Source organism: Vitis riparia, chromosome 8 (genome assembly GCF_004353265.1).
Source record: "Vitis riparia cultivar Riparia Gloire de Montpellier isolate 1030 chromosome 8, EGFV_Vit.rip_1.0, whole genome shotgun sequence".
NCBI classification, from domain to species: domain Eukaryota; kingdom Viridiplantae; phylum Streptophyta; class Magnoliopsida; order Vitales; family Vitaceae; genus Vitis; species Vitis riparia.
In genome coordinates this window covers 20,159,859-20,183,788 of record NC_048438.1, presented here as the reverse complement: position 1 = coordinate 20,183,788, position 23,930 = coordinate 20,159,859, and the positions used below count along the sequence as shown (strand labels likewise).

The 23,930-nt window shown below is 29.4% G+C and overlaps 2 protein-coding genes and 1 long non-coding RNA gene across 3 annotated transcripts; 2 read left to right on the top strand and 1 right to left on the bottom strand.

Moving 5' to 3' along the window:
- The first annotated feature begins 7,676 nt into the window (after positions 1 to 7,676).
- LOC117921152 (glucan endo-1,3-beta-glucosidase, basic isoform-like) lies at positions 7,677 to 8,642 on the top strand. The gene has a single exon (XM_034838957.1). It carries the CDS (start codon positions 7,770 to 7,772, stop codon positions 8,613 to 8,615), a length of 846 nt encoding a protein of 281 aa, XP_034694848.1. The 5' UTR covers positions 7,677 to 7,769; the 3' UTR covers positions 8,616 to 8,642.
- A 4,085-nt stretch (positions 8,643 to 12,727) lies between these two features.
- On the top strand, positions 12,728 to 14,098 carry LOC117920065 (glucan endo-1,3-beta-glucosidase, basic isoform-like). The gene is given in 3 exon segments (XM_034837419.1): positions 12,728 to 12,874; positions 13,005 to 13,898; positions 13,901 to 14,098. Coding segments are annotated over 3 exon segments (1,035 nt in total). The 5' UTR covers positions 12,728 to 12,780; the 3' UTR covers positions 13,948 to 14,098.
- A 5,685-nt stretch (positions 14,099 to 19,783) lies between these two features.
- LOC117920971 lies at positions 19,784 to 21,704 on the bottom strand. Its single transcript, XR_004652281.1, has 2 exons — positions 21,530 to 21,704; positions 19,784 to 20,784 (listed from the first exon to the last, which is right to left on the bottom strand). It is a non-coding gene; the product is annotated as an uncharacterized LOC117920971 (long non-coding RNA).
- Positions 21,705 to 23,930: the final 2,226 nt, after the last annotated feature.

Sequence of the window (23,930 nt, the reverse complement as noted above, 5' to 3'; positions counted from 1 at the left end):
CATTTTGGAAGACTACAGATATGAGGGTTGTGGAGGAGATGACTACACTAATACCAAAACCAGCCATGTAAGATCTGACATTTCTATCTCGAGTAAGGCTTTACATATCTTTCGCTTTAAATGGAGGAATTTTTACATCTAAAATTTCCTTTTGATTAAGTTGAGGCCAGGATGAATCAGCTTTTGCAAAAAGTTTATTGATTGATATTAAATGGATCCGAGAGATTTCCGAATTTAAAATTTGTCTACGTACTAATGATGTTCTCTTTTCTAAATAAAACCTTCGTCTCCATGTATTAGCCTCACTCAATACTCCTAAGTCCTAATGCACTCGGCTATAATTTAGAAGTTTAGAGTGCGTTTGGAAGTAATTATAAAAATGGTTTTTAGCATTTTTAACACTTGAATGACAAAAATTTTCAAGTATTAGAAATATTAAAAATATTTCCTAAAATCACTACCAAACGGCCTATAAGTCCCTTGATTCATTATCAAATATGCAATCCATGTCAAATCCACTCGGAGGTTCCAATTAGAATTCCAACCCAAGACAAATAAAAAGCCTTCAATGGATGTTTGTTTTTATCACTTAATTTCAAATACAACTTAATACTAAATAATGTTTAATATAATTAAGTATTAATTTTTTTTTTAATATTTTATTTTTATTAAGTATTAACCGTAAATAAAAACCGTTAAGTTCATCTTAATTATGATAATTTATTTTTATCATTCAAAACACCGAATGTTTTAACTTTTTTTATTTAGTTAAAAATAATTTAAGAAATAAGTAATAAGCCAATAAAAAGTAAAAAAAAAAAAAACTATCTGAATTTTCAAATAAATAAAATAATTATTTGAAAAATGTAAAATATAAAAACATATCAATTCCTATTATGAAAAAAAAATTGGTTTTTAAGATAAAATTTTAGATTAATTTCGTTCAAATTATTATGAAAAAAAATCTATTGTTATACCAAAATTTAATTTCTTTTATTGCTTAATTTATATAAATTTATAATTTATAAAAATTATATATTTTTTGAGAAAGAATTGATATGACATATTTTCTAAATAGCGAATATGCAATAAATTATGATGTTATTAAAAGAATTGGAAATCTTTTTCAATTGGTTTAAATATTTACCTTTTTTTTCAAAATGATGATATGTAACCAGTTTTCAGATTTATGATTTTGAAATTTGTTATAGTTATTTTATTTTTCAAACTATATTATCTTTTACTATTTATAATTTGTCTTAATCTTGAATTTTATGTTAAAAATTAATTTATATTAATTTATATATATATATATATATATATATATTAATTTTAAAGTTTATTTAATAAATTTAATTTAAAATAAAAATATAAATATAATATTTTAATTTTAATTTTAATTTTAAAAATAATTTAATATGTAAAGAAATTGTTTATGGTAATATTGTTAAAATCTTGTTTGTTAAAAGTGTTTTTGATAGAAGTTATTTCTTTAAGTAATCCTTTTATTCAATTTAGGCAGATTGGTTAAGTTGTTGACTAACCCAAGTTTACCTAATTCGCACTAAACTTAACTTAACTTAAGTTAATTTGGTCTCTAATTTGAGCTACTTAACTTAAGCTCAATCCAATGTCATTTTTTTAAATTCAATTCAACTCAGGTTGATCGAGTTAAACTCGAGTTGATTGGGTTGGACCACGGTTCTTTAGGTTGTAATAGTTAAAATTCATTTTTCAAAAAACTTTTTTTTTTATATATTTATATCAAAATTTAAATAATAAATAATATAAAATTTTAAGATAACAATAAAAAAATAAAAATTAGCTCATATGTATATTTTTTAAAAAATAAAAAAAATATTAAAAAGTTTTTTTAAAAAATCACGAATCAATTTTTTCTCCAGATAATGTTAAAAAGTGATTTTCAACCCCATAAGTTATTTTTCATTTTTTTGAAGGTGCTTCCTAAATTTTGTCTAACATTTAATTTTTTAAATTTAATATTACGAGTAATTTTTCAAATTTTTAAAAATGTTTCAAATTATATATATATATATATATATATATATATATATATATATATATATTTATACTAAAATTTAAATAATAAATAATACAAAATTTCAAGATAACAATAAAAAAACAAAAAAAAACTTATATATACTTAAAAAAAAAAAGTATATAATATAATTATAATTTGATATTTTTATTTAAAAATTAAAAAAATTATTGATAATAAAATAATATAGATATTATAAAAATATTAAATCCTAACGCCTATACTCCTCATTCAACACCCATCAAAAAGGAAAACTCCAACTCCCCAGTCCATCATCTTTCATCCTTTAAAATCCTTAAAAGAACCTATCATCCTCTCACTTTTCTTGACAAACTCCATCTTTCATCCTTCAAAATCTTTAAAAGAACCTATCATCCTAAACTCTCAACCTATCATCCTCTCACTTTTCTTGACAAATTTCTTGTGTCATGACCTTGTTTCCGCAGAAACGTCTTTCCTCTCACCTTTCTTGACAAATTTAGACACATATAATTTTTTCCCGTCAAGCAACTTATCAAGCATTAATAGCGGCAGCTTTCTTCCACCACCTTGCAAGAGAGTATATTGCCAAACTTGCAGAAAATGTCTTGAAGGGAAAAATTATATGTGTCCAAATGTGTAAGTGAATAATCTGGGTGAAGATTTGACAGAGGATACAATTCGAGGTAAGCTCTCTGAGTTTGGAAAAGTTGGCACTGATGTTATCATGAAGGATGGCAATGGGAAATCCAGAGGGTTTGGTTTTGTGTACTTTGGGCTGTGGAGGCCCTCACTGGTGCAATCCTAGGGTCAAAGAAGTCGTTTCTTGGAAGGGCTCAGAAAAAAGCTGAAAGGTAGGATCTTCCAAAACATGAAAATTGCAAGAATCTGTATGCGAAGAATCTTTGATGACGAGGAATAAAATCGGGAAGCAGAGAATATTTTCCAAGAAACATGGAAGCTTCTTGGAATCTTCGCATACACGTCATCATCAATTTTCCAAGAATATTTTTTCCTCACACACAGGGTGGCGTGGGGCGCGTGGTGGTCCTGGCCTGATTATCTGGCTCACTACTACGGGGGCTTTGGGCTCCGATTGGGCTGAAATTGTAAAGCCCAACGATCGACTATAAAAACTAAAGAGTGAGTGTTTTTTTTATTGTTCTGCTTTTTGATGGGTGTTGAATGAAGAGTACAGGCATTAGGTTTTTTTGTGTTTGAGGATGATGGGTGAAGGCGGTTTTTAGGGTTTTGTACGACGATCTTATTCCATATTAAAATAAAGATGATAGACGAAGACGGTAGAATTTTTCTGTTAGGGTTTCTCGACGTTGGGTGAGGACGATAGGATTTTCTATAGGAATTTTTTGGGCATGCTTTAGGATTTTTCAGGAATGGATCGGGCTTGACGCAAGGAAAGGGTTCCTGATGGTTGGTGACAAATGTTCTTTGATTTGTCTGTAATTTGTAAAAAAATTAAAATTTTCAAGTTATGTGTTTGTGATTTGTTAAATTTTTTTGAGATATTTGGGCAATGTCTGAGTTTTATTTCTGATATTTGGTTTTGTCTTCATTGGCAGCTATCTGATACAATCTGTTTGAACTCGTTGTTAGTGACAAATGTTCTTTGATTTGTTGGTAATTTGTACAGAAATTAATATTTTTGGTTATGCGTTTGTGATTTGTTAAAATTTTTTCTTCTAACAAATTTCTAACTTTTCTAACCCACTTCATTTGGCTACTCTGGATGGGCTTTCTCCTTGGCTGTTTTGTTTGATAGTAGGCATGTTTATTATACAAATTTATTTCTTTCATTAAACTCGTGGTAATTAAAATGTTGTCCATGACATCTTGCTTATCTTTTTGTGGCTGCAAATATTAGAATATATTCTTGTGGCCTTACTAATTTAGTTTCTGTAATTTTTATATCAAGGAATATCTACAAGGGAGATCTTGCGGTGGAAACAATTTACAAGATTGTGAAGGTTGATAACAATTTCTTGGAACCATGGTTTGTGCAACCATTGATTGTGATATCTATCATCACTTGCATGCATACAAATGTGAAGACACCTCTTTTGCATTTTAAATGTATGTGATATTTTGTTCCCATACATTGTTCACTGCATCAGTATTGCCAGGCAAACACGTATCCTAACTTATTAATTATTCAGTACATCAATATTGTCAAGGAAACACATATCGAAACTAATTCATTTCTCGTGGACTTGCGGTTTCCTATAAAATCACCCTTCAGAATTTTCGAACTGACCCAGCTATTAAAAGCTTTGTTGCTTCCATTGGTTCGAGTGGAAAAACAACTTCATAGGTTAAGAGTATATTTGACAATGATTCTAAAAAGTGTTTTTAATATTTTTAATATTGAAAGAATTTTTTTTTTAAGTGATAAAAATACTAGAAGGGTTTTCTAAAATTACTATAAAATGGATTCTAACAGTACATTTGAGAATGATTTTAGAAAGCGTTTTTAGCATATCTAACACTTGAATGATAAAAAATTTCAAGTATTAGAAATATTAAAAGCGTTTCCTAGAATGACTATCAAATGAACTCTAAGAGTGTGTTTGATAATGATTTTATGAAACGTTTCTAATATTTGTAATACTTGAATAATAAAGATTTTCAAATATTAGAAATGTTAAAAATACTTTCTCAAATTACTATCAAATGAACTCTAAGTGTGTTTAATAGTGATTCTGAGAAATGTTTTTAGTATTTTAAATATTAATTTTTTTATTTTTTAGATATTAGAAATGCTAAAAACACTTCTCAAAATCACTATAAAACATATTCTAAGAGTACGTTTGGAAATTATTCTAGAGAGTATTTTTAGCATTTTTAATAAAATTTTAAAATATTAGAAATAGTAAAACAGAAATTTTAAAATATTAGAAATATTAAAACAGGTTCTAAGAGTGCGTTTGATAGTGATTTTAGAAAATATTTTTAACCTTTCTAACATTTGAATGATTCAAAATTTTAAATGTTAAAATGGTTTGAAATACTTCTTAAAATCACTATCAAACTAAATTTCTTCTTCAAAATCACTTCCACATAAAAAGATGGATTAATTTATATGCATTTCTATATATAAGTAAATAAATAGATAATTTTTGCACTTCTTTTAGTAGGCAATTTAAGTATGTTCAAATCTAATTGTATTTCAAATTATGCAAATTTATATTGTTTTAAGACAAATGAAAAAGAAAATAATTTCTTATAGTAAATAAACTGATTTGGTAATTTGATAAATGCCTTGGGCATAAAAATAAAAAAAGTGAGAAAAGAGTATAATATATGAATTTTCGCTTTTTACATAAAAAATTATTTTAATAGGAAAAATCGTTATATTTGATAATTTATTATTTATTAACAAGAAGATAATCTTATTTATGATAGATTAATTTTGACGTGTAAATACAATAATTTTGTTTTATATATATCAAAATTGATTTATTTGCATCCACTTATTACTTTAAGTATTTACTTAATTTATTTATTCTCTTTTATTTATTTATTAAAACATTTAAGTATGAAATGATTTGTATATAAAAATATAAGAGTAGATCTACCACAACCACTAACCCTAGTAGTCATCTCGATCGATTCACTCCTCCCTTGCTAGCCCTCTTGTGTTAGCTCATTTGTTGTTATCCAAGCCATCTATATTTGCATTGATTTCTTATCAAGTCAAAATGTGATAATATAAGAAAATTAATTTTGTTATTTATTTGACATTGTATTTATTAATCAATTAATTAATTATGAAAGTTATCTTCGATTATTTAATATAGACCACATATAGCTTAAGTTTAAAGATCTGTCCATGTTACATTGTTCTTTGTTTTGCTATCATTAGGATTATTTATCATTTTAGTTTCTTATTTTGTATTTTCCTATAAATAAGTATATCAATTAATTAAAATAAATATATAAGTGAATATATTTTTATTTATAAAAGCAAAAAAAAAAATTAATTTTTTTTAAAATTTGTTGCAACATCGTCTTTTATAATTAATTAATCTTTTTATCTGACTTTGAAAAACACTTATGATGATATTAAAATAAATTATTGTGATAAAACCAGCCTCGTCTTTTAAACGAGACTTTTAGATCTTGTTTGAAAACTATTTTTTAGAATATTTTTATGTTCTTTAGAACAAAAAACGTAAAAAACACGTTTGATAACTAAAAATTATTTTCTGTTTTCTGTTTTCTATTTTCTATTCTTAAGAATAAAAAAATATAATATTTTCAAAAAACATCTTTTAATTGTTTTCATTTGTTGTGTTGTTTTAAGAAATAATTATACAATCATGTAGAATAATTAAAAATAAAACATTATATATAAAATTTATTTTAAAAATATATTTAAAAATATTAAAACAAATTAAAAATATTTTAAGTTTTCAAATAAAATTTTATTCTACAAAAATCAAATATCAATTTAAAAAAATTATTCTCAAATTAAAACTATTTTTTAGAGTTGTTTTAAAAAAATAGTTACCAAAGATAACTTAATGTTTTTACGTATTTTTTATGATTTCATTTAGTTTTGACTTTTGAAAATAGTTTTTTTATAAAAAAGAAGCATCCTATTCTTGAAGTTTTAAATTTATTTTTAATAAGAATTTTCTAAAAACACGCAGAAAGAAAAAATAGAAAAAAAACTGTTTTCACATATATATCGCTGCAACCAAGCATGGCATAATTAAACTATTGAACATGACATTTTGCAATTGATTCTTGGGTGGATATAATAGAATTTTGACCAATGGAAAGTGTGACTTGTGTCTTATGATCATACCAACTGTTTGGGAGACATGCGTCGTACCTAATACCTATGAGGTAACATGCACAACTCTGACAAAAGAAGCCACTTCTGTAATGGAGGTTGCTCTGAATATCTTGACTGCTTGTTCTTGAAGCTTTAATTTGCTTCAAAATCCAATGCTTCTGCTCAGGCATGGGATTCCAAGACTCACAAATATTATTCTGATCACGAGCAGCATGGGTTAAATCTGGGGATTACGCGGCGGCTGCTGTTTGGGAATTCTACACACATGATACATGTCGATTGCAATGAGGATTCCTGCGTCGGAATTAAGCTGGGTCCTGGAATGGGAAGCTATAAAAGGAGAGAAGGGACGAAAAGAAATAGGTAAGAGGAGTGGTTCGGCAGCTGGGAAGGTGTATTGTGGGAGAACCGAGAAGCTTTTGGCTTCTGAAGGCTCAAGGGGAAAACTAAAAGAAGTCACTGCCGTGGGAAGCTTCTGCTGTGGAAATGAAAAGAACGGTTGCTGTGAAGGAAGGCTCCAAAGGCACTTTTGGTACAACCTGATCACTTCCATCTTTTAATTTTCTGCTGCAACTGCTTCTGTGTCTGACATACCATTTGTGGCGGACTGCCTTATACGAAAAGTTTGACTTTTATTTCATTTTTTATTTGAAATATTCACTTTGGCGGGACCCATTGTATGTCGTATGTGCTTTGCTTCTATTATTTAACGTGGGCAGCATATTTTTTAGTTAGTTAATTGAACATTAAAATTGTCCCAATCTTCATTTAAAACTGTATCAATCTTTTTAGCAGAGACTGATCATTTTCAAAGCAGGTGCCCACGTTGGAGTTTGCTACGGATTACTGGGGGACAACTTACCACCACCCCACGAAGTTATACATCTCTACAAACACAACAACATCCCAAGAATGCGGATTTACTCTCCCCTCCCACATGTCCTCCAAGCCCTCAGAGGCTCTAATATCGAGGTCATGGTTGGTGTAGCAAACGAAGATCTTATCCACATTGCTACCAACATGGCCAACGCATATTCTTGGGTCCACAACAACATTAGAAACTATGCCAAAGTCAATTTTCGATTCATAGCTGTTGGCAATGAAATACATCCTCCCGCATGGGAAGCAAATCATCTCCTGGGGGCCATGAAAAACATTCATCGGGCAATTTCAGAGGCTGGACTTGGCAACCAAATCAAGGTCTCAACCCCCTTCAGCACCGAGATCCTTGGAGAATCCTACCCTCCATCCAAAGGTTCCTTCAAACCCCATATGGAATCATTCATTAATCCAATCATCCGATTCCTAGTGGACACCCATGCCCCATTTTTCCTGAACATGTATACCTATTTCAGTTACATTGGCAGCCCTCATCTCATCAGTCTGGAATATGCTCTCTTCACATCTCCCGGAGTAGTGGTGCATGATGGGCAGTTTGGGTACCAAAACATGTTCGATGCAGTACTGGATGCTGCTTACTCAGCTCTGGAGAAGGATGGTGGGGGTTCTTTGGAGATTGTTGTGGCTGAGACTGGTTGGCCATCGGCTGGTGGGTTGGCTTCGACAGTCGAGAATGCTAGGACTTACAACACAAATTTGCTTCGGCACGTGAAGGGAGGAACTCCCAAGAGGCCTGGAAAACCTATACAAACTTACCTATTTTCCATGTTTAATGAGAATAAGAAAGAACCGGCGTTTGAGAAACATTGGGGCCTCTTTTATCCAAATAAACAGCCTGTATACCATACTCGAAATTGAGTGCAGCAAAGGGCATGGTTAACTATATATTATTCTAAATAAGGGCTCATGAGTGATGAGCTGCCGCGTACCGCATGCCGCATCAAAAAGTGTCATGCAGAGCTTTATATGCTTACTGTAAAAGCGCCTTAGAAAGGCTAGCATGTTTAATAAAATAATACTACTTTTATCTATGTTTATCATATATCCTTATATGCCAATCTCTTCCCTGATTGGCTGATTCCTATCCATATTGATGTGAAGTTGTTTCAGAAATTTCCTTAATTCAGTTTTTGCATATATCTGACTTCATATGGAGACATTTAACACCTTCCCATTTTTATTTTTACTTTTTTGAGCCCGAGTCTACTCTACATATATATATATACCAATTATTTGAAATATTTAAGGATTAATAGGTTAAAAAGAAATGAAAAGATCTTAAATTTGTAAAACTAATCTCTTTAATTCCTGAACTTGAAGTGTATCCCAATTTTAACATAAAAACCCTTCAACACTTTTATTATTTATACATGTATTTTTTTTTAAAAAAAAAAAGGTTATTTTTATGAGAAAAGATAAGGACATTTTTGCCCAAAAAAGGTAATTTTTAGGTTAAAAAAATGTTGATATATTAATTTTACAAACTGGGAATGATTTCATTATTGGTTATCCCAAGATTTAAGATATGAACCTACAAGATTTTTTAACTTGTCTACTACATAGCTTTCTTGCAAGTGTTGATTTTTTTGTGTGAAGTCACGCTTAAGTACTATTTTGATTTTTAATATCAAGTTTTTTGTAGTGGTAGGTAGGTCGTACAGACAACAACCACTTAAAGGATTTAGACCATTGATATTTATTTTTAAAAATAAGTTTTAAAAATTATTATTTAATATTTTATAAAACAAAAATTTATTTACAATCATAAAATATTTTTAACCTGATAATATTTTTAAATATAATTTGAAAATATTTTTTTATATTTAATTAATATTTTATTTTTAATGTATTTATATAATTACTTTTAAAATAATTTTTAAAAAATAAATAAAAATAATTAAAAATAACTAAAAAATATACCTCAAAATATTGTATTTTATATTTTTAAGAACAAAAAATAAATAATAATTTTATAGTTGTAAAGTATGTTTTTATTATTTTTTTATAAAAATAAAAATAAAAATTATTCTTAAAAAAGGTTTTGAAACATAAACTTAAAAAAAAAAAACTTTGGCGCATTTCTTATGTTTCATTCTAATTTAAATTATTCCATTCCATAATCGAAAAGAACCAATTTTATTATTACTCATCTCAATATCAATATTTAAGAACTTTCTAATAAAATCATCATGATTTGCGCAAATAAAAGGAAATCAAATGAGATTTTGGAGTACCAACTTTCCGGATACCAAACAGATACCTTCATCTAATAAAATCATCCTTATCCCCGGCAATCAAATTGGATTTTGGAGTTTTATTTGTCAGTTGTCACACCATGATTTGCGCTCGTCACCAAGTGCAGCCAGTTGGGTCAAGTCCCTCTCCAAGCCTATCAAGATAGACTAAGTCATTGAACCAATTGTAATTTGATAAATTTATGATACCCACTTCTTAAAGCTTCAAATTTCCACATTCCATCACTCAAATCCAACGGCCTGGAAAATGTTTTCCATCAACGCACATTGTTTGCTAAAGAGTGGACAAGGGGAATTTCCACATGGATAGTGACTTCTTGTGCTGCCCATGTGCAAATTTATTGTCCATTGTGTTTTAGGCATATCAATAATCTTGTTTGAAATAGGGCCAATGATATGGTTTGGCAATTGGCATTTTATGTGGCTAATGTTTTGGTCTTGGTCATCACCCTCTCCACACTTGCATTTAGGAACCTCGTTGCTGCCTTACTTTTCTTTATTAATAAAATTGAAGATTTACTAAATAAGTATTATTTTTATATTACTCTCTTTATTTTTTCTTTTCTTTTTGAAAAGGGTTAAGAAAACATAAGGGAAGTGAGACTATTTATTTATATATATAATTAGACAAGATGAAAAAAAAATCCCCTGAGAAAAATTTTCAAAACCTAAATCAAGGACTAGGACGTTATTCACTACCCTAATTCATACCACGATTATATATTAAGGTTATTTAATTAAAATGGTTATTAAAAACTCAATTTTAAAATTTTAATCTTTCATTTTTTTTATCTCATATTGATAAAAATCTTCTTATATTTTCTTATAAAAATATTCTTTTTTAAATATAATGTAAATATTTGAAATAGCCAATGATATTTATGTTAAAAATGAGTTAATTTTTAAATAAAAATATGAAAAAAAATAAATTCATAAACATGAGAAATATTTCATCATTTTAATCAATTATTTCTATGTATTATTATTATTAGGTAATTTTATATTTATAATGCTTTTAAAAAATAATATATTATATATTATTTTATATTCAAAATTTAAAAATTGAATATACAATTGTGACATTAAAAATATTAATAGGAGTAAATTTGTTAATTCCTTTATTTTTCATGCCGTGTCGTGCCGTGCTGTTTAGTCTAAGTTGGAGTAGACGGAGAGTGGGACTCGGATGGGGAAAAATCATCAAAAGGGATAAGATTTACTAAATAAGTATTATTTTTATATTACTCTTTTTTTTCTTTTCTTTTTGAAAAGGGATAAGAAAATCGAAGGGAAGTGAGACTCATTATTTATATATATATATATATATATATAAAATTAGACAAGAATAAAGATGAAAAAAAATACCTCAAGAAAAATTTTCAAAACCTGAATCAAGGACCAGGACGCTATTCACTACCCTAATTCATACCACGAAAATCTTCTTATATTTTCTTATAAAAATATTTTTTAAAATATAATATAAATATTTGAAATAGTCAATGATATTTATATTAAAAATGAGTTAATCTTCGAATAAAAATATAAATAAATTCATAAACATGAGAAATATTTCATCATTTTAATCAATTATTTCTATGTATTATTATTATTAGGTAATTTTATATTTATAATGCTTTAAAAAATAATATATTATATATTATTTTATATTCAAAATTTAAAAATTAATATACAATTGTGACATTAAAAATATTAATAGGAATAAATTTTTTAATTCCTTTATTTTTCATGCTGTGCCGTTTAGTCTAAGTTGGAGTAAACGGAGAGTGGGACTAGGATGGGGAAAAATCATTCAAAGGGAGGTGTTTACATCAGAACAAGAAAGATCTCGGATTAAGTTATTTGACTTTTCATCCCACTACCTCACATCCGCGTACAAAACATGACGTAAGGGTTTGATATTTTCATGCGGCCCAAAAAGAGCCTAGTGTTTTATATTTATTTACCTTTATTTAAAATGGGTCAGAAACTCGTATTAATCCCAATTTAATGTGACCTGAAAGTTGCATTTAAACATCTTAAGTTGTTGTACATTTGAGCATAGTGCATTTAATGGTGAATTTAATGTGACCTGAAAGTTGCATTTCAGTATCTTTAAATTACTTTGAGTAGAGTCAGGAAGTTTTTTTAATATTTTTTTTCAAAAAGGATTAAAAGTACTTTTTTTAAATTATTTTCAAATACATTTTAAAAGTGTATTTGACAGTAATTTAAAAAAATATTTTTATCATTTTTAATACTTAAAAAATAAAAATTTTAAGTAATAAAAAAAACTAAAAAAACTACTTAAAATCACTAAAAAAAATGTACTCATAAAATTGGTCTTAGAAGCTGTAAAGTAATCATGATTCAATGGACCTAGCTAAAAATTGCATTTCCCCTTCCTAAAAGAAGTGAAATCCAGGATAGAGAATTATTAACTTTGATTTATTGGGATTAGAGATTAACTTAGGAAATTTCCTTCAATACGAGGATGTAATGTAGGACTTTTCAAAGGAGAGAAAAGTCTCAGAAAACAGACAGAATGGCACTTAGTAGTGCACGTACAAGCTGGTTGGGGAGGTGGATTTATTTATTTATGTAATCTTCTCTCAAATTTCCATGGAGTGCTTGACTTGCGAGGTGGAGACTAGCATTATCATCACTTAAAATTCTGGGTGCATGTGTCCATCCACTGTCTATAAAAGGGAGCTAAATCTCAGTGTTAATGCATACAACCTAGCTTCTTATTTTTCTCTTTCTTCTCCATCATGGCTATGTTTGATTCCACTGTTAAAAGTTCTTCAAGAATGGCCACACTGCTGCTTGTTTTTGGGCTGCTAATGGCTAGCCTACACTTAACAGGTCTTTCTCTCGACCCTTTCGTCTTGTACGATTAATCATTTTCCCAAAAGTTGGGAGAACTTTGATTAAGTTTTGTATATATGCTTTATTACTGATTCATGACTTTGTACAATTTTATCAAATATTGCAGGTGCCCAAACGGGAGTGTGTTATGGAATGCAGGGTGACAACTTGCCACCGCCAGGAGAAGTTATAGGTCTCTATAACCAGTACAGCATCCGAAGAATGAGACTCTACGACCCTAACCAAGCTGCTCTCCAAGCCCTTAGAGGCTCCAACATTGAGCTCATGATAGGTGTCCCAAATGATGCTCTTCAAAACATTGCTTCCAGCCAAGCCAATGCCAATTCATGGGTTCAAAACAATATTAAAAACTACGATAATGTCAGATTCCGATACGTTGCCGTTGGAAATGAAGTAAGCCCTACGGGCTCCACTGCCCAATTTGTTCTCCCTGCCATGAGAAACATTTTCAATGCAATTTCCGCAGCTGGCCTGGGGAACCAAATTAAAGTTTCCACTGCCATTGACACTGGGGTTCTGGGAACATCCTACCCTCCATCACAAGGCGCCTTCAAGCCTGAAGTCACGTCCTTTCTCTACCCCATCATCAGCTTCCTGGTCAACAACCGTGCCCCACTGCTTGTTAACCTGTACCCTTACTTCAGTTACATTGGTAACACCCGGGACATTCGCCTAGATTATGCTCTTTTCACGGCTCCTGGAGTTGTGGTGCAAGATGGACAGCTTGGTTACAGAAATCTTTTTGATGCCGTATTGGATGCTGTTTACTCGGCACTTGAGAAGGCTGGTGGCGGTTCTTTGCAGGTTGTTATTTCAGAGAGTGGTTGGCCATCAGCCGGTGGGACGGCAACCACAGTTGATAATGCAAGGACTTACAACTCCAATTTGATTCAGCATGTCAAGGGTGGGACTCCAAAGAAGCCTGGGGGGCCTATCGAGACTTACGTGTTTGCCATGTTTGATGAGAACAGGAAATCCCCAGAATATGAGAAACACTGGGGCTCTTTTTACCAAACAAACAGCCTAAATACCCAATCAATTTCAACTAAGAGCCTACAAAATTACTAAGGAATAAAGGCTCTTTTTTTTTTCTTGTGTACTAGTTCTACAATAAATAAGGGTTTGTAGCCTCGTGGCAAAATGGGAGGCAAAAATGTTATTTACTTTCTCAAAGACAAAAAACCCATTTGGAGGCGGACATATCTAATAAAAGAAGTTATTATCTACTTCTACTTGAATAAAATCTTTGTGTGACATTAGAAAATCAAGTAGAAGTCCCAAGTCTTCGGAGCATAAAGAAAGCTGCATTGTGGAAGAAAAGAAAAGAAAATCCCATAATTAGCTTAAATGAAAGATAATGACTTGTACATTTGATGGTATGTATACGTCCATCTCACTGTACAACCCCCAAAGATATTCCATGACCCATGTTAATCCTTGAATTGTCTCATTTAATGTGGGCTATGGGCCTATGGCGCTCATGTTGAAAAGTCTATAGATTTCAAGTTGTCGCTTACCCATCAGACAAGATTATGATAAGATAGTACACCTATGGCCCATGATGGAAAGTGGAGACCCACCAGCTAGGCCATTGCTTGGGTGAAATTTTGGGCCTTGGTATCGAATCAAGTTGGAGGATAAATCAATAAAGGGAGAATTATGTTTTGGGGGTAGATGGGCCCTAAATTAACAAAAGGTCCATGTAACTCTTCAAATTGAGTTCAAGACCCAATGAAAGTATGAAAATTGAGTTGAAGGATATCATTCTTCAGTATTTTAAAAAATGCCCATTGTTGATTTTGAGAAAAAAAATTAATATTTTTGAAAAATATTTTTATTTAATTTAATTTAATATTTTTAAAAAATACTCTTATGTAATTTAATATTTTTAAAATACTTTTATTTAATTTAATATTTTTTAAAAATAAATTAATTTAATTTAATATTTTAAAAAAATTTAATTTAATATTTTTGAAAAAAATTATTTAATTTAATATTTTTAAAAACTACTTTTATTTAATTTAATATTTTTGAAAGAAAAAAATTATTGAAAAAAATTATTTAACTTAATTTTATAAAATATTTTATATGTGTTCTTAAAGGGTATATTTCTCTGTTACTATTTCATATCCTTCAACTCAATTTAAAGAGTTATATGAACCTTTTGTTAATTTAAGGATCCATCTACCCCAAAAATAATTCTCCCCTAAATAAATCAATAACTAGGCTGGCCAGCTGAGATGGTCCAACTTGAGGGCATGGTTAACTATATATTATCCTAAATAAGGGCTCATGAGTGATGAGCTGCCGCGTGCCGCATGCCGCATCAAAAAGTGTCATGCAGAGCTTTATATGCTTACTGTAAAAGCGCCTTAGAAAGGCTGGCATGTTTAATAAAATAATACTACTTTTATCTATGTTTAATAAAAAAGTATAGTGCTTTTATCATATATCCTTATATGCCAATCTCTTCCCTGATTGGCTGATTCCTATCCATATTGATGTGAAGTTGTTTTAGAAATTTCCTCAATTTAGTTTTTGCATATATCTGACTTCATTTGCAGAACATCCATAAAGATGCCATCCAAAAGCTCTCTCACTTGAATGGATAGCAAAGACAAAGACAAGGTGCAAGCATCAGGATTGGCCTCAACAATTCAACAGCGGATTGGATTGGAACGAGTGTTGAGCATGTTGTTTCTGGGTCTGCTTCCCCTATTCAATCCTTCAGTGATCTCAAACCAATCATTTTACCTTGGGCCCACCTCTGCATGTCTCCAGTTTGCATGGCCACCTTTGGCATGCAACTTTTGAGCCATGTGTCGTTTGCCTTTTCATCATCTCTGATTTTGAAAATAATTTTCTCCACCCCCATTTTGTGAATATTTTTCTAATTCTGGTTTTGCAAATAACTCATTTCTTCAATTTTTCATTCCTTAGAGTTTTAGGTTACCAAAAATCTCATTTTCAATCAAATTTACTGCCATTTTCTCTTCTGGCAAGCAATTTTCATAAATTCTATGATTTTTAAAATGTTTTAACATAAGCATTAATTCAATTTTGTAATTCCAAATGATGAAATTTTTAGAATTAATTCATGCAAAAATAAATTAGGTTTTGGTGGGGGCCTAACATTAGTGAATGTTTTCTTTAAAAATAAATTTGATTGAATTGTGATATCTGATGATTTCTCATTCTGTTTAGTGGCATATGTAACATATTTTATGCTCATATTTGTGCACTAACCCCATTTTCTAATAGCGCATTGTCATTTGTTGCCAAGGTACGCATCCTCTCTCACTCTGACCATCCTTCATGTATATTTTGGCTTTCAATGTGTGATCATGTTGATATCCATTGATCTCCTTATTAATTGTCATGATTACTTCATCTCATTAGTAGAAACCCGTTTTTAGGGACTTAGTGGAATGCTACAGTCTTTACCGTACCTTTCCAATATGTAACTTGACTCTCGAACTTGTATTTGAGTTTTCAAATATCATCTTTTTCAAAATAAGGAGTCACACTTAGGGTTTTCTTTCTTATTTTGTTTACCCTTTAAAAATAAAACAAAAATAAGTGGCGACTCCAAGTTATTTTCTAAAAAATTAAATCTTTTTCAAATAAAAAGTGAGCTCTCCATGAAGTGGAAACGCATGAGCAAAAATATAAGGTCCACAGATACACTTTTAAAAATTTGAAAAATTATTTGTAATATTGAATTTAAAAAATTAAATGTTAAGACAAAATTTAGGAAGCACCTTCAAAAATATGAAAAATAACTTATGGGGTTGAAAATCGCTTTTTAATATTATCCGGAGAAAAAATTGATCTGTGATTTTTTTAAAAAACTTTCAAATAAAACAATTTGACTAAAATCACCGTCAAAAGGCATTCATTATCTTTTACTAAAATTAAAAAAATTGGATAAATAAAAAATAAACTATTTTAATTGATTTGACAAAGTTAGATTTATCTTTATGTTAATCAATATAAATAAAAACAAAGCGTTAATTTTTTTTTTTCAAAATATAAAAGATTCAATAAATATAAAAATAGATTATTATTTTTGAAGATAGATTTTAAAATGAAAGAAAAAAAATTATCCTTTGAATTAAAATTTATATTCTTTATCTATTGTGGCTGATTTGTAAAGATTTAAAAAATAAATAAAATTAAAATTTTTTAATTGATTTTTAAGATAAAATTTTAGATTAATTTCGTTCAAATTATTATGAAAAAAAATCTATTGTTATACCAAAATTTATTTTCTTTTATTGCTTTATTTATATAAATTTATAATTTATAAAAATTATATAATTTTTTTGAGAAATAATTAATATGATATATTTTGAATATGCAATAAATTATGATGTCATTAAAAGAATAGGAAATCTTTTGCAATGTTGGTTTAAATATTTACCTTTTTTCGAAAATGATGATATGTAACCACTTTTCGGATTTACGATTTTGAAATTTGTTATAGTTATTTTATTTTTCAAACTATATTATCTTTTACTATTTATAATTAAGAAATAAAAATTTTGAGTATGAAAACAAATATTATTTTATCTTAAATTGAATAAAGATAAAATTGTTTGTCTTAATCTTGAATTTTATATTAAAAATTAATTTATATTAATTTTAAAAATAAGAAAATTAATTTTTTATTTTTTATTTTGGTTTGCAATTGGTAATAAAATGATTAAGGTGGTGTTTGTTTTTTTACTTAATTCTAAATAGAATTTCAAAATTTAATAGTGTTAAATATTAGGTTATTTGTTTTTATAGTATTTTATTTCTATCAAGTATTAAAAAGTAAAGAAAAACCAATATGTTATTTTTTCTATTTAGAATATTTTGACTTTTCTATTTAGTAAAAAATTTATAATAAATCTTGAAAAAGTAAAAAAACAAACAACCTAAATTTTGAAAACAAATTGCTTTCAACAAAATGCCAAAAAAACAAACACCCTCTATATATATATATATATATATATATATATATATATATATATTTTAAAGTTTATTTAATAAAATTATTTTTAAATAAAAATAAAAATAAAAATAAAAACAAACACCCTCTAAATATTAAGATATATATATATACATACATTTTAAAGTTTATTTAATAAAATTATTTTTAAATAAAAATAAAAATAAAATATTTTTATTTTAAAAATAATTTAATATGTAAAGAAATTGTTTATGGTAACATTGTTGACAGTGTTTTTGATAGAAGTTATTTCTTTAAGTAATCCTTTTATTCAACTTAGGAAGATTGGTTAAGTTGTTGATTAACCCAAGTTTACCTAATCCAAACTAAACTTAACTTAACTTAACTTAAGTTAATTTGGTCTCTAATTTGAGCTATTTAACTTAACCTCAATCCAACCTCATTTTTTTAAATTTAATTCAACTCAGGTTGATCGAGTTAAACTCAAGTTGATTGGGTTGGACTACAGTTCTTTAGGTTGTAAGAGTCAAAATTCATTTTTCAAAAAACTTTTTTTTTTCTATATATTTATATCAAAATTTAAATAATAAATAATATAAAATTTTAAGATAACAATAAAAAATAAAAATTAGCTCATATATATATATAATAAAATTATAATTTGATATTGTTATTTAAAATTAAAAAAAAATATATTGATAATAAAATAATATAGATATTATAAAAATATTAAATCCTAACGCCTATACTCCTCATTCAACACCCATCAAAAAGGAAAACTCCAACTCCCCAGTCCATCATCTTTCATCCTTTAAAATCCTTAAAGAACCTATCATCCTCTCACTTTTCTTGACGAACTCCATCATCTTTCATCCTTTAAAATCTTTAAAAGAACCTATCATCCTCTCACTTTTCTTGACAAATTTCTTGTATCATGACCTTGTTTCCGCAGAAACGTCTTTCCTCTCACCTTTCTTGACAAATTTAGACACATATAATTTTTTCCCGTCAAGCAACTTATCAAGCATTAATAGCAGCAGCTTTCTTCCACCACCTTGCAAGAGAGTATATTGCCAAACTTGCAGAAAATGTCTTGAAGAGAAAAATTATATGTGTCCAAATGTGTAAGTGAATAATCTGGGTGAAGATTTGACAGAGGATACAATTCGAGGTAAGCTCTCTGAGTTTGGAAAAGTTGGCACTGATGTTATCATGAAGGATGGCAATGGGAAATCCAGAGGGTTTGGTTTTGTGTACTTTGAGTTGCCAGATGAGGCTAAGAAGGCTGTGGAGGCCCTCACTGGTGCAATCCTAGGGTCAAAGAAGTCGTTTCTTGGAAGGGCTCAGAAAAAAGCTGAAAGGCAGGATCTTCTAAAACATGAAAATTACAAGAATCTGTATGCGAAGAATCTTTGATGGCGAGGAACAAAATCGGGAAGCAGAGAATATTTTCCAAGAAACATGGAAGCTTCTTGGAATCTTCGCATACACGTCATCATCAATTTTCCAAGAATATTTTTTCCTCACACACAGGGTGGCGTGGGGCGCGTAGTGGTCCTGGCCTGATTATCTGGCTCACTACTACGGGGGATTTGGGCTCCGATTGGGCTGAAATTGTAAAGCCCAACGATCGACTATAAAAACTAAAGAGTGAGTTTTTTTCATCTTTTGCATGTGGGCTATACACGTCCGTTCCGCGTAGAACAGAGTATAAATTCAGAGTTTAGGGTAATGGGTTGGGATTTTGGAGGATGAAAGATGATGGAGTGGGGTGTTGGGGTTTTCCTTTTTGAAGGGTGTTGAATGAAGAGTACAGGCATTAGGTTTTTTTTTGTGTTTGAGGATGATGGGTGAAGGCGGTTTTTAGGGTTTTGTACGACGATCTTATTCCCGTTTGATAAGCTACAAACTGGCAAGAGACAACTTTCTTCCCTGCACTAGACCATCAAGCTACAGAAAATTCACATTATGTTTCTCATTCATTTCTACATTGAATTGATCAAAGCAGTTTGGTGGGATGTCCTCGGTATTTATGCTAATAAGCATTTTTAGCATGGTTGACACAGCTATGATGATCACCACCTTGCAAGCTGATTTCCGAGGCACAAAGTAGCAGCTGGAATTTTCGATATTGGCACAATTTCGTTCTCTTGAAAGCCCACATGATCTAGTAATTCTGAAGCAAAGGATAACATGGGTTCTTGCTCTGAACAAAAGGCTACATCTTTTATGACCAGTATGGAATCAGCAAAGATAAGAACTCTACTTGATGTGCAACATAAATCACTACCTAAGAACCCGAGAGACACAACAAATATTCCTTAAAGAAATTGGTTCCTTTCTCTGTCCATCTTCAAAATCAACATCGGAAATTGGTCTTCTCAATTTGTAGCCTGTATCAGAGCATTCATTTCATGGGATGGATTGTAATGAAAACCAATCTCAATCCCAACTATGGCAGCGTCCTCACTCAATATCCTCTTCTCCATAATCTAGGACAAAGCAATAAACCTTCAAAGACTCCTTGGGAAGATGGAGTTTGTATCTCAGTCTTAGCCAGCTGGATCAAGTTATCAAAGGAAGCAAACTGCTGGGCTAGTCCATGTGACAGTCAATCATCAGGGGTCACATTCACAGCTCGATTAATAATTCTATTGCACATCACAAAATTCTGTAATGCACAAATTATCACCATTCTGTGCAGGTTTCAAGAAGTTCCCAGATAAAACTGACAAAAATTCGCAGGCAGAGGACTTTAGTACATTCAAGTTATATGCTGTAACTTGTGGGGTATTTTATCAAACAGCTCCTGAACAAAAGTAAAGCTTCCCACCTCAACATATGCACCGACTGTTATAATTTGACACGCCAAGCCTTGCTCACGAATTGAAGAAAAACATCCAGTAGCAAGCAGCCAAGCCATCCAATCCTGCCACATGAAAACTAAATCACTTCCTGCTTGAACCCATATTTCAGAACAGCACCATATACAGACGAATTGAAACTTTCATGCAGAGAATACGAAGCTAGACACATTGCTCGTCACTGATTCTCCCGTCCAATCGTCCTCCTATGTCTTCTTCTCAAATTTAACCCCTGATTCTCCCAGAGATAGTAAGCAGAGGTCCTCTCGATTCTGTGATAAACAGGTGCAAAACTCCTCCGCCATGTTTGCTATCATTTCCAAATTCGCCGGAAGACCTGGCTCCATTAAGCTCACCTCTCATACCGGTTCTTCTGGACAGCCTTCAATGTAACCCAAATACAAAGGCAAGGATTCGAGTGCCATGCGGGAAGAGGAACATAGAACAAATAAAATAAAACACAGCAAAACTCGGGAAAGGAAGGAAATAGGAGGCATTGATTAGTAGACATAAATAACCTCCCCACTTCAAATTTTAATCCATGGGTTGATAACAGTGGGAATAAAGCAGAATAGGATTTCAACAAAAAAAATGACAAAACATGATCACATTCAGGCATAGAGCATATACTTTCGAAGACATCAATGACGCCTAAAATCAGAACGAGGCAAACAAGCAAGCAACCGATCTCAACAAAACAAATCGTGGCCCTTTCCGTCCACACCAAATCAACAATACAATGAATATTCAGAAACGATCACGCCGGAAAATCGAACATGGGTAAAATTCCGAGAGTAACGAAAAACATACCTGGATAGCCTTGGTTGCAATTGCTCTTCTCCGTTTCCTCTGTTCTTCTCCCCCCAAAAATCCTCAGAGCCTTTTGTTGCTTGTTCACCCCTTCTTTCTCCTTTTTTCCTCCAATCCTCCAATACGTCCTGAAAGTTTTCTTCAAAAAAAAAAATCTCCTTTCCTGCTATCTTCCTTCTTCTCCCTACCAAACTCCAATACGTGCTGCTCCCCCCCACCCCCACCCACTTCTTTTCCTTTTCTCACATATATATATATATATATATATATATATCATCCCTCAAGACTCCAATGGTAAGTTTCCTTACAAAAACATGAAATTCTTGAAGTTAAATAAATTGAATGAATAGATAAGCAAGTAAATAAATTAGGAAACGGTAAAAAAATAAATAAATAAATAAATAAAAATAAATAAAAAATAAATAAATAAGTTAAGGAAAATAATATAAAGAGGAAGATAATCAATAAAAAGTGAATGATAATCATAAAACTAAAACTAAAAATAAAAAAAAATAAACCAATAAACAAAAGTCGAGCCCAAAAGCCATGTAACCATGCAAGTCATACAAGTTACACTAAAAATGTCCAAATGCGCCAAGTGTGCCTAAACGGGCCTATGATGAGACTAAGTGGGCCTAGGGTGGTACCTAATGGGCCAAGTGTATCTAAAAGCTATCTTAAAAAAAAAAAAACAAGAAAAGTCTAAGTCTAAGTTAGGGCTGCCAAGGGTCACAATAAGGGATCAAATAATCCCTCAACCAAAGTCTCCGAGGTGACTCAAAAAAAGGTAAGTGGTATGAGTAGCCATGGGCCACCAAGGAACTATTGTGCAGCATTGAAAACGAATTTTAAAGACATATGTTAAAGGGATAAAATTGAGGGTCTACACACTCCCACATAAAAAGATGGATTAATTTATATGCATTTCTATATATAAGTAAATAAAGAGATAATTTTTGCAATTCTTTTAGTAGGCAATTTAAGTATGTTCAAATCTAATTGTATTTCAAATTATGCAAATTTATATTGTTTTAAGACAAATGAAAAAGAAAATAATTTCTTATAGTAAATAAACTGATTTGGTAATTTGATAAATGCCTTGGGCATAAAAATAAAAAAATAAAAAAAGTGAGAAAAGAGTATAATTTATGAATTTTCACTTTTTACATAAAAAATTATTTTAATAGGAAAAATCGTTATACTTTATAATTTATTATTTTATTAACAAGAAGATAATCTTATTTATGATAGATTAATTTTGACGTATAAATACAATAATTTATATATATATATATATATATATATATATATATATATATATATATATATATATATATATATATATATATATCAAAATTGATTTATTTGCATCCACTTATTACTTTAAGTATTTACTTAATTTATTTACTTTCTCTTTTATTTATTTATTCAAACATTTTAAGTATTAAATGATTTGTATATAAAAATATAAAAGTAGATCTACCACAACCACTAACCCTAGTAGTCATCTCGATCGATTCACTCCTCCCTTGCTAGCCATCTTGTGTTAGCTCATTTGTTGTTATCCAAGCCATCTATATTTGCATTGATTTCCCATCAAGTCAAAATGTGATAATCTAAGAAAATTAATTTTGTTATTTATTTGACATTGTATTTATTAATCAATTAATTAATTATGAAAGTTATCTTCAATTATTTAATATAGACCACATATAGCTTAAGTTTAAAGGTCTATCCATGTTACATTGTTCTTTATTTTCCTATCATTAGGATTATTTATTATTTTAGTTTCTTATTTTGTATTTTCCTATAAATAAGTATATAAATTAATTAAAATAAATATATAAGTGAATATATTTTTATTTATAAAAGCAAAAAAAAAAATTAATTTTTTTTAAAATTTGTTGCAACATCGTCTTTTATAATTAATTAATCTTTCTATCTGACTTTGAAAAACACTTAGGATGATATTAAAATAAATTATTGTGATAAAACCAGCCTCGTCTTTTAAACGAGACTTTTAGAACTTGTTTGAAAATTATTTTTTAGAATATTTTTATGTTCTTTAGAACAAAAAACGTAAAAAACACGTTTGATAACTAAAAATTATTTTCTGTTTTCTGTTTTCTATTTTCTATTCTTAAGAATAAAAAATATAATATTTTCAAAAAACATCTTTTAATTGTTTTCATTTGTTGTGTTGTTTTAAGAAATAATTATACAATCATGTAGAATAATTAAAAATAAAACATTATATATAAAATTTATTTTAAAAATATATTTAAAAATATTAAAACAAATTAAAAATATTTTAAGTTTTCAAATAAAATTTTATTCTACAAAAATCAAATATCAATTTAAAAAAATTATTCTCAAATTAAAACTATTTTTTAGAGTTGTT

Coding starts and splice junctions, on each gene's coding strand:
- LOC117921152 (XM_034838957.1), top strand. CDS start 7,770: ATGCGGATTTACTCTCCCCTCCCACATGTCCTCCAAGCCCTCAGAGGC.